Below are 12,415 nucleotides of genomic sequence, written 5' to 3' on the forward strand. Positions count from 1 at the left end.
TATACTCTTTGATGAAGCTCCGTGCTAGAGCGCGTGTTGTTTTCAGAGAAACACGTGATCAACGAAAAACGAAAGGTGTGTTTGACATCGGCTGCGGCTGGATGTATCCGGTCGGCGAGAGTAGCCGCGTGCAGGCGGGGAGGAGCTGCAAACAGAGACGTGAAGTCGGACACTTTCTGGCTCCCGTAGTGACCACTCACGTTGTTTTTGCATATTTTACCACAGCTTAAGTGAAATAGATGCAATATTTGCCAAATAATGTTTCAGAGACATTTTCATTCAATACTTTATATACTGCTTCATACAGCATCTGTTTGAACAAGAATTAAGTTCAACATAAGCTACTATCAATGAAGTGGAGTCTACGTTTTTTAATCAGTTTTAATTTGATAAACATTACAAAATATAATATCGCAACTACATGAAAAGAGTGTTTACTGTTATAAAAAAAAAAAAAGATTTGTGAGCTTTAGAGGAACTAAAGGTGTTCGAATAAACACGAAACACATGTGATCTTTGTCATGCGGTGAATCAAGCCAATCGTCGAACAGCTATGTCGTCATCAGAGCTCCTGCCATAGATATCATATAAGCCGTTTCTCAATATGCGTTCTTGTCTGTACTTGTGTTCTTGTGAAACGTCATCAGTCACTGCCCAAGTACTGTTCCAATTCAAAGTTCACATCTAGCCAAGTCCAGTTCAAATCCCCGGATGTGTTCTTGATCCGCCCCTTTTACCGAGGATGCATCGAGAGGTGACTTGGGCGGACTTGAGACAGCCAGGTATCCCAGAATGCATCTCACACCAACCAGCAAGAGGAGAAACCCCGCGTAATTTAAAAATACTGCTGTTATTGTGTCATGAAATGTAGTTTTAAGAGTTTTTCAGGTGAGAATGTAGTTGTTTAAAGCTCAAATCTTTGGTTTATTTATAAAGATAGCGCCTATTTAAAAATTTGAGCTGACGTTTTCGGAGTTGTGAGATCCAGGCAATCGAACGCTCGGCGCTCATGTACCCCGCCGAGAACAGCCTTTCCTCGGTTATTGCTTCTGACGTTTGCCGCTGGCTCGGATGTCTCTAGTCTAGTGGTTTAACATGAGATATAAATCGTCTTGTGTATATCTAACGGGCGATTTATTTATTTTATTTGTCTCATTAATCTATAATTTGTTCCCTGACAAAACGTTTTGGCTGAGGGCAAATAGAAGTTTCATAGCTTTATATATTTAGTCTATTTAACTTTAACGTTGTAGAGAGCTGACTAATATATTTGACTGAATCGTTTGCTTTATTATTGTATAGCTTCTTATACCTTTTAGGCTACTTATACTTTTATAATGGCTATTATTGATCATTAAAACTGACATTTAACAAAAAAGGTTATGTCATTTTATTTTATATATTTAAAACATATAAAATAATTTATTAAAGGCTACATGTTGCCTACATTCTCTTCACTGTATGTACATATATAATAAAATAAAAGGCCCTATGGCCCATGGTGGTTAGGCGAGCAGAAGGTGTATGGAGGAGACCCAATGAAGAGGAACGGAGAATATGTCACAGTCACATGGCGTCGGCGCTGGATCAAGCAGGGGGGCAATGTTTCATAAAAAATTGAAGCTTCCCTGGGTGCCGCCATTGATTAGCAGACCCTCACCTGCTGTTAGCATTCCATTGACTCCCATTCATTTTGGCGTTACTTTGACAGCGAATCTGAGGCGTTTAAATACTCCATTTGTCCATTATTTATTTCTAAAGAAACACAAAAATGAATAAAAGGCTCCATTACCTTGTATCTTACATTATGGCCCCGTAGAAGCAGTTTTTGTAAAAATAGGCTAACGATTGCATCATAATCACGTGACTCTCTGTCACACAGTAGAGAAATTACTGTATGAACAGGACGAGAAGCTTGCAGGCAATCAGGGGGATGTGGAGGCAAAATGACAAAATAATTAATCAGAATACTTAGCAAAAGTTGCTCCTGCTCTTAGCTCATGGACACCTCCTACTAGGGTTGTGCCGATGGACGATGATGGCTGACGATGGACAGCCACCATCGTGATGCCACGCCCCCCACCCTGTCAGACCAGCCCAGTCTCACGGCAGTTCGTGAAATGGTCACGTAATTTAATCTATTGATTCGTGTACACCAGTGGTTGGGAACCTATGGCTCGCGAGCCACACCTGGCTCTTTGGCAAAAATCATGTGGCTCGCAAGGTCTCTCACCCTTTACCAACAAACGATCGATAAAAAAATTAATGAAAAGTTTATGATAATAATAATATTCAAGTTGTACCGGCAAAAGTGCGTTTTCAGTGCTGTTCGCAAGTGTCACGAGTCACCACAGCAATCAACTAACTGCTTACGTTTCTGTGGTAACCTACAGCTCCTGCACTGGGATTCAAGCTGGCGAAAACCATTTTAGAACAGCAGCGAAAATGTAAAAGTAAGCTATATAAACTTTAATATATAATTTTATTGAAACGGGAGCTTTGCTGTGCAAAGCGACATTTCAAAACATTTCACCCGCTGGCCGCGGGTACTTTCATTTTTGCCGCAGAGACCCATTATGTCCTATAAATGTGTCGTATTTTTGATAATCCACGCAGATTTCAGTTGACGATTCTATTTAAAGTTATTAATAACGAAACATGAATGAATGAGAAAGAAAAAAGCAGGATGTGCTTTATATTGAAAAGAAATATTAAAAGCGCGATAAGTCGCGAAAGAGAACTGAATTGTAGGCTACTGATGGGCAGGGCCGTTTGAAGGAATTTGGGGGCCCCAAGCAAAATGGACATGGAGGACATTTATCACTTAGGCCTACCACTATCTTTAGGGGTGTAACAAAATTCACGGTTCGGTTCAATACGATACTCATGTGTTACGGTTTGGTATGTTTTCGATACAGCAAAAAGAAAGAAATGCCAATTTCCTTGATTTATTTATTTTTCTTCTTTTTTTAATTAAAACTAGCATCATAAAATATGATTTATTTTTACTTTGAGCAATTCTGGAGCTATAATTGACTCTTCTTAGGAGCATATAAAACAAAACAGCTCCTTGGAAACAATTTAATGTAATTGTATTGTAGTAGTTATAAACAAATGTTTATTTTAGTTAAGATTAACATTTGCATTGTATTCATAATGTCAAAATAAAACCGAAGTAATGTTACTTGAAGGCATTATAGCCTACTATTCCTGCCAAACTATGTGAATGTTTCTCACTAGATCTCGCAGCAATGTTATTACTTCAGTGGCGAATTCAAATGCTTTCTTTACTGGATCTCTTATTAGCGCTGTGTAGTAACAGTAACAGTGTCGCATGATCACGATCGGCTCGCGCTGCACTGGTCCAAACTGATAAACAACGGTCGTCAACCACACAATAATAACGAGTAGCTCATTTTCGTTCCCGCTTACATTACATTTGCCATTTGATGTTGGGCAATGTTGTGGTCGCGCCGGTGTTACGGATCAACTGGGGATCATGTTAACTGGGGAACGCGCGTGCACGCAGATAGTTTTACCTGGATTTCCAGCAGATGTTAGACGGCTACAGATTCGTCGCAGCCATTTTTCACGGATCCATGATTAAAAACGTATGTTTCACCAGTTGTATACACACTGGTATGCATAATAAAGCGATTTGTTTTTGAAGTGTGTATTCCTGCGTATTTGACGCAATTTCAAATAAGTTTAACATACTTAAGTGTCAAGCTCAGAAACCACGCCTATGTTAACATGGGGCATTCGGTTTCATTGGATGAACAGACTTGTCAGTGCACTTCAGAAGACGTGTAAGAATCTTCTTAACATTAGTGTATCATATTTTCTGTAGTGTGTTGTCATGAGTTCTAATCACAAATAACAACAGACAGTAGATAAATTAAAGTAGCTAGGCTACCTAAAAGAAACATAAATTTCAAAGTCATTTACATTTTTTTCAAGTTGCATTTATTAATCTGCATATAGCCTAATTTTATAATGGATCTATTATTTTTTATTTAAAAACACTTATCAGCTTATTTTACTCTGCTGATTATATTAAGATCTCTTTTCTGTACAACCAGCTCTGACGCCTCTGTATCCTTTTCCCTGGACATAAAGCAGCTATGCTTATACACGTAGGGTCATGAAGTTAATTATCTCATGACCTTGTAACATTTTCAACAGATTTATAAAATAAAAAAATAAAAACGAATTTTGACTCTTCTTTCAGAACAATTCTTTATAGCAAATATATAGTTAGCGCGTTGGTGCTTACAACGCCAAAGTCATGGGTTCGATTCCCAGGAAAAGCAAGAACTGATAAATGTGAAGGTGTACTTTGAAACGCGATGTAAGTCACTTTGGATAGAAGTGTCTGCCAAATGTATAAATGTACATTATGCTCAGGAGCATGAACTTGAATGTTGTGTATATGTCTTGTATTGGACATGTAGAAAACACTTTGTCTTTAGTGATTAAAGTCCACCTTAAAGGCAACCACAAATTGTATTACTGAAATAAGCAAAATATATGATATAGTGATAATGAATTATTACAAATATATACTGATAGTCTCTATGGCTAATATTCTTATAGGCCTACTGTCACCAACCTCTTAATCATTTGTCACCTCACACGAATAGCTTGACCCTCTCTAAAACAATAGGAAATGCTTTATTGTTTACTTTTTTGCTGACCTCTTTAACAAAAGAAATATGACACAATCTTTTTATGTAATATAAATTTAAATTATGCCAGTTCTCTTCATTTGACTGGTACCATGAATCTCATTAACATATTCTCTTTACTTGTTATTCATCACATCATGTGCTTTCATTATTGTTGTCTGCTAACCATTAGGAACAGATTAAAAGGTCTATAAATGAAGTGTCATTGTTGTTAGGCCATATACTGCCACAGCAAATGGATGCAATTAAAGTTAGACAAATCAAAAACTTTGCAGGATAACCAATATCCCGATCGCTGCTCAAGAAAGGAGCGTGATTATATAAAGAGGAGATGTGAAAATTTCACAATGAAGGGTGATGATGTGTTAAATTGTTCTTAAAAAGATAATACAACTGTGACATTTATTTACTAATATAACATGATTACATTAGATGGAGAGCAGAATAGGTATGAAGGCCAAACTGGCCAATGGGTAAGACAAATGTATACATATACATTGCAAAACAAGTAACTGTTCTTCATTAACATGTAACTTAAGTCTATAGTTTGTTCTCCCTTCTTTAGATTGAATGTTCAGAATGTGGAAGGTGGGACTGTGTGGTCAGATCTTCCACTGTTGGCAAATACAGCTGTCCTGCATGCATGCACATTTGCCTATTTTTTTCCTTTTTTTTTTTTCTTTTTTACTTGTACCTGTTAGCTAATGAATATGTTTGTTGAACATTCCCCTGAATAAATGCTGTGGGTAATTCACTGGATCCATAAACTATGGCTTCTCAATTTTCAACACTCTTTAGGAACATTTATGGAGTGTAAGCCTACTGTATGCTTTATGCTTTAACTCATTCCTCCTCAGTAACATTAAAATAAATAATAAATAAATGCTTGACATCCCTTTTACCACAGCAGTATTGCTGCTCAATTTAAATTAAGCCACAAATTGGCATCATAACAATAATCTGTGAATATATATGCACTGCAAAGACACAATGTCAATAGCATAATTTATTTAATGTACTAACAGTTGTCATCAGATATTCAATTTCATTGAAACGAGTAACAAAATAATGTGGGCGTGGTCTGTGTCGTGAAATTAATACACATTAAAACTTCCCTTAAATGCGTCTGAAACATTCAGCAGAGCAGCGACAGAGTAAACAACAGTGTCCTAATATGATACAAACATTTACCAATAACGTGGAAAGCTTTTAAATCTGCTCAGTGAAAGATTCGCTGTGACGAATCTGTCACCGTTCAACATCTGCTGGAAATCCAGGTAAAACTATCTGCGTGCACGCGCGCGTCCCCAGTTAACATGATCCCCAGTTGATCCGTAACACCGGCGTCTCTACATTATGAGCGCGCTTGCCACGCGCAACGCGCCTACATTTGAAATAACTAAATTTTGGTCGGCAGGAAAAATGATCCAACGAACCGATCGGTTTGAAAACGCGTACCGAACACCGAACCGAAAGCCTCGTACCGAACGGTTCAATACGAATACGTATATCGTTACACCCCTACTTACCACTATCTTGTTTTTTCTTATCCTCCTCTTCCTTTCTCTTCATTATTTTCTGGCTTCCTGAAGCATAATTCCGCTTCATGATGACTGCCGAGGAGTTTTTGTATTTTGCCGGCAGCAGAGATCACGTGATTGGCTGGCTGCTGTCAGGACTACTGAGGGGGGCCCCCTTGAGGGGGATCCCGATAACAGTGTCATTGCACTTTACTGCATTGACTATCAAAGGGGCGCTCACATAGTTTGTCATTGCATTTTATTCTTAACCAGTCGTTGTCTTGGGGCCCCAGGCCAGCTCGGGGCCCCAAGCAATTGCTTGGTTTGCCTGTCTTGTCGCGACGGGCCTGCTGATGGGATGCTGTGCGCGCGCTCCGAGCGCAACACGGACAAGCATATAGTAGCCTTTGTCTTCGGTTGCGCGCCAAAACGGCCAAATAAACACAGAAATATATCAAAATACCAAGTCGAGTATTCCCGTAAACACAGTAGATGTAAGTACTGTGTGCATTCTCTCTCTCACACACACGCACACGAAGAGGATTTATGCTCATCAGTTGGTAACTCAACCGCACAGTGAAAGCCCTGCACAATTAATTATATATTGCAACTTATTTATTGCTGAATATATGTTTGTTTTTAGTTGTCTATGGGCCTAATAATTACTACTGTTGAAATTGTATTGAAAAAAAGCACGTTTTTAATAATAATATTATAAATTAACCCCACCCCACGATATCATCGTCCATCGCTATGTTTTACTGTAAACATCGTCAACTGCCAATTTAGGGGACATCGCCCAACCCTACTTCCTACTCACACTCTCCGTCTCTGCAAGTTTCGGAAGGGAATGATTCAGATTTCTCTTGGCACAGCTACTAGAAGACAGACAGGTTGCTCACGTCACATCTAAGTCGTCAAGCTCAGTTTGAGTCTGCGCAGTACGCTCAGCCATCAGGAAGTGAGAGCTTCTAATTGACTTCACTTTTCTCCATTGAATCCAATGGGGTCGCTGTGTCCATTTCTTTTACTGTCTATGGGATCAAGTCAGACAAAATTTCTAACCGGCATGCACTGCTTCAAGTCAGCCGCCTTTCGGTCTGCGCAGAGCTGCATGAAGTCGAACAAGCCTGAAGCCTCAATTTTTTCCAGTCACGTGAATGCTTCACTTTGCGTGTCGGAATGTTTGAACCCAGGCCACTACTCTACAGGTTTTTGGAAGTTTAAATATAGTTTTTAAATATAAATAAGCCTATAGCCTAGTTACATGATCATATATTCTGACACATAAACAGCATAGGAACCATAAAATAATTAGACCAACATTTACTTGCATCAAGCAACTCTGTGGGAATTTTTATAATTAGTATTAATATAATTGTTACATTTATTTTATTGCTACACTTTAATATGTTAATTATATTATCAGAAAACTTGCATATACATAAAAGTTCCTGAAGTTTAAGAAACACCTACATTGAGGAGTAATTTCTGATAAAACTTACCCTAAAACTGACTCTCCTTGCTCTCCAGATGGAGCCTAGAAATCTGGCCCTGGTGTTTGGCCCCACACTGGTGCGGACCTCAGAAGACAGCATGACCGACATGGTCACTCACATGCCAGACCGCTACAAGATTACAGAGACTCTTATTTTGCATGTATGTCCCATTCAGATTGCTTTTCTCTTCTGATTCCGTGTATCATTCGTTCAGTCGTTTTTTATTTAATATTGAAAGTAGAAAAATTAGAAAACGGTTCCTTTTTCGTTGGAAAAACGAAAAACAAGAATTCAGCTTGATTTTTCGTTTTTCGTTCTGAGGTATAAAAATGAAGAAACAGCTGGAATATTCGATTTCTACACGTGGGCGGGAATGAAACGCCCCTTTCCTCTGATTTGTCAGCTGAAGATCAGACTCTCCCGTCATCAGTTCTTCCTCAGTTCTGCACTGCAGAGTAAGAGTCCTCCGCAACTACATTTCAGCTTTTTTTCATCAAACAACCAGACTAACGAATGGCTCGACACCCGTACTGGGGAAAATACTAGACAGTGTTTCATGTTCATAAATGAGACTTATGATGGGTCAAACACTAGCTTTTATTCCGCTCGCTTTCCATTGCACTCCTCATGCATCTCAATGTTTTTATACAATACTTCTCGTTGTGTAGCCCCCATCTTATGATAGCTCACTGTTGCCACCTATTGGCTAACCTATATCGTAACATCTCCCTTCACATAACAAAGGAAAGTTCTTGAAATTGAACACAACATGACATTACCCAACTCAATTAGAAAACCCTTTATACAGATTAACAGGTTGAACAAAACCATCTGTTATTCTGTGAATAGCTTAATGAATAGGTCATTAAGCGTGACATTGTTTTGCCAATGTATATTAATCTTTCTTCCTTCTTTTTTTTATTTATTTTTTATATTGTTTTATATAACATAGTCCGTAGAGTATCTAGCAGGAATTTTGATGTTGGACCTGGTTCTTGTGTGTCTTAGAACTGGGATTGTGGGTGGCAAGGTAGCTTCTCTGTTTGTTATTTGCTGTGTGGTGCTCTCTGAAGACTCTCCTGTCTTTTTTGCCTTTCACTAGCAGTATGTAGGAACAGTCACCGAGCTGATTAATGCAGATGCCAAGTGCCCATGTACTCGTTGGGTTATTGGGGTGAAGAAGTACCCGCAATGTCTGTCCTTGAATCATACTTGGCATGTCACGTGCTGTAGTGTCATAGCGTTGCTTCACTGCTGCTCGCTTGGCTATTTTTCTTGTGACAACTTCTTGCACTACTTTAGGATGCAGAAGGGCCTCTCCAGTAGGCAGGGTGGTGCGTGTTCTCCTTGACATGAGCCTTTGAATTGGAGAGCTATTGAGGCCTTCTGTTGGGGTGTTTCTCCATGCCAGAACTGCTTTCCAGAGGTCTCCCCCTTCCAAGGTGGACTTTTTTACCAGTGTTTTTGCTATTTTTACAGCTGACTCTGCTTTACCGTTGCTTTGGCTGTGATATGGTGATGATGTGACATGGTTAAAGTCCCATTCCTCAGCGAATTCTTGAAAGTCCATGCCACTAAATGGCGGTCCATTGTCTGTGAAAACTTCAAGGGGAATACCATGTCTGCTGAACTGTCTTTTGCAGCATTCGATGACTGTGGATGAGGTGTAATCTGGCATTCTGTCTATCTCCCAGTAGTCAGAATAGTAATCCACCATAATTAGGAACATGGATTCATTTGCAGTAAATAAGTCCATTCCTATCTTAGACCATGGGAGGTGAGGTATTGTGTGTGGAATCAATGTTTCTTTTTGCTGTTTCACATGGATAGTGTTGATGTGGCACAACTGCTGACAAAGTTTTTGACGTCGTCTGTGATGCCAGGCCAGAAAACTGCCTCACGAGCCTTTCTCAGGCTAGCCTCAATTCCAGAGTGTCCAGTGTGGATTTTTTCTAAAAAAGCAGGGCGTAAAGCTTCAGGAATGAGGATCCTCTGTCCTTTGAATATTAGGCCACTGTCACTGGCTAGTTCCTCCTTGAAAGTCCAGAATGGTCGCAATAAGCTGTTGACAGCACATTTGTGGTTGGGCCCCCCAGTTTTAATGCAAGCATGTAGTTTTTGGAACAGCGTGTCTTTGGCAGAGTGTGTTTTGATGGTTTCCAGTGTCTTTGTGGAGATATTGATACAGCTGGAATGGCTAACTTGTACAAAGTCTTGCGGGGTAAGGCCCATTGCGTATACTGAGGCTGGTGTCTGCATTTGTGAATGTGTCATGCTCGCCTAAGGCGCTCTCGAGAGAAAGTCGGCGATGTGCAAATCCTTGCCTGGTTTGTACTGCAAGTGTATCTGGTATCTCTGTAGCCTCAGTAGCATCCTCTGTAATCGCTTGGGTGCTGTCAGCAGGTTTTTTTGAAGATTGCTTCAAGTGGCCTGTGATCACTGTGTACAGTGATGTGCTCTATTCCATGTAGATACTGGTCGAATTTATCACACGCAAAGACAATGGCAAGGCATTCTTTCTCAATCTGTGCATATTGTTGTTCTGTTGGGGTCAGTGTCCTGGACGCAAATTCTGTAGGAGGGCTGCCCCTAAGCCTTTCTCACTGGCATCACATTGCAGTGTGACCTCCTCTTTGATGTCATAGTATTTAATTACAGGGTAGTGAGTGACTAAATCTTTGATCTTTTCCAGAGCTGCATCATGCGTTTGTAGCCACGTCCAGTCAACATCCTTGTCTGTCAGGCATCTGAGAGGTTCACATATGTCAGACAGACAGGGCAGGAACTTTGACAAGTAGTTTACAAACCCCAAAAGCCTTTGGAGGGATTTTACGTCGGTCGGTGTTTGCATGTTCAGGATTGCGGTTATTTTCTGCGGGTCCGGGCGTAAGCCTTCATTTGTGAGGAGGTGACCCATGTACGTCACACTAGGGAGCTTCAGCCGAAGTTTCTTTCTGTTCAGCTTCAAATTGACTTCCTTAGCTCTCTGTAGCAGGGCTGAGATGTTCTTGTCATGATCTGCGATTGCGTCTTTTGTAGTGTTGCCACACCCATAGACGAGAATGTCATCTGCAATTACACTGACTCCTGTGAGGCCCTGCAATGCTTCATGCTGTCTCCTTTGGTACTCTTCAGCTGCCGGTTTGATTCCAAACGGCATCCGAAGCCATCTGTATCTTCCTTTAGGCGTCCAAAATGTGGTGAGGTAACTGCTGGCCTCATCCAGCTTTATTTGCCAATAGCCATCCTTTACATCAAGAACTGTGAATATTTTTGCATTGGTTATTTCTGGAAGGATTTCTTCAATTGTGGGAATCTGGTAGTGTGATCTGAGCAAAGCTTTGTTCAGTGGGGTAGGATCAATGCATATGCGCAGCTTGTCATTCTTTTCTATAATCACCATGTTGCTTATCCATGGAGTCGGTTCCGTAACTTTAGTGACGACCCCCTTTTGTGCCATTTCGTGAATGGCTTTGATAATTTTTGATTTGATGGGAATAGGAATCTGTCTTGGTAACTGCTGTACAGGCTGGACTGTGGGGTCAATCTCAAGGTGTAGCTCCCCTGGGAGGCATCCTAATCCATCAAACACATCATCATACATGGAGATGATTTCATCCGTTGTGTTGGGTGCGCCTGGCACCTCTTTCGTGTTAATATTTTGTATTACATGGTTGGTGTTTATTTGAAGTAGATTGAGTTTCTGGCAGGTTTCAGCTGAAAGCAGTGGTATATGTGATGTCTCCATTACTTGAAATCTGAGGATGTATTTGTGCCCTTCATGGTCTGTTTTGAGGTCACATTCACCCTTAGGCTTGATTAGCGTGCCATCATACAGCTTGAGTGTGACTTTGCTGGGCATTAAAGCTGGATTGCCGTCTAGCAGTAAGCGTTGGAGGTCACGGAAACCGATTACATTGACTGTGGAGCCTGTGTCTAGCTGGCACCTCAGGGTACAATGGGAATCATCATTGAATGATTTTACATTTTGTGGGGTCAGCTTCAGATTTATAAACCATTTACTTTGGTTGGCTTGCATACAGTTTACATGTGAGATGTACCACATTGCATCTGCTTGTTCTTCAGACTGGATGTCCTCCTCTACTAAGTTCATCTGTGGTTTGTGTTGTCTTTGTTTGCAAACACGTGCAAAATGATTTCGCTTGCCACATGTTTTACAGGTTACACCATAAGCGGGGCATTTGGCTTTTGCATGCAGTGATCCACAGTAATGGCATGAGTTGTTATGTTGCCTTTTTTGTGATCCTAAGATACGTTTGTCTGTTTGTACCCCTGCCTGCCGCATTCAGAGTAGTTTTCTCGGGAAGTGAAGTTGATGACGTCATCCCGCTCCGCTCCGCTTATTTTCTGTATCTGCAGATGTCTATAGCCGTGTTTCGTGTGAGCTTTGGTTCGCGTAACATCCGTGCTTGTGCATTTGAATCCTTTGTGCCTATGACCAGCCGGTCACGGATCAGCTCTTCTCTTAATTCACCAAATTCACATGTATCTGCTAACTTCCTTAACTTTGCTGTCTGTTCTGAACTGTTCTGCTGTCTCACACTGTTTGTTTACAGTCATTAAACACAAACCTTTCGTAGATCACGTTCTTGCATGGTTCAAAATGTGATTGTAATGCATCTAGTATTTTAGTCGGATCCTCCGTCTGCCGTTGGCATGTGTAGATGGCGATGAAGTTGATGGCATT

The 12,415-nt window shown here is 40.5% G+C and overlaps 1 protein-coding gene across 3 annotated transcripts in view; it reads left to right on the top strand.

Moving 5' to 3' along the window:
- Window positions 1-12,415, top strand: part of arhgap23b (Rho GTPase activating protein 23b) — a 573,311-nt gene that overhangs the window by 548,697 nt on the left and 12,199 nt on the right. For all 3 annotated transcript variants that reach the window (XM_084435165.1, XM_084435167.1, XM_084435166.1), the window contains exon 19: window positions 7,742-7,867. In XM_084435165.1, the coding sequence (XP_084291291.1) occupies window positions 7,742-7,867 (126 nt within the window). The remainder of the gene's footprint in view (window positions 1-7,741; window positions 7,868-12,415) is intronic.

Source organism: Rutilus rutilus, assembly GCF_951802725.1.
Source record: "Rutilus rutilus genome assembly, chromosome: 16".
NCBI lineage: Eukaryota > Metazoa > Chordata > Actinopteri > Cypriniformes > Leuciscidae > Rutilus > Rutilus rutilus.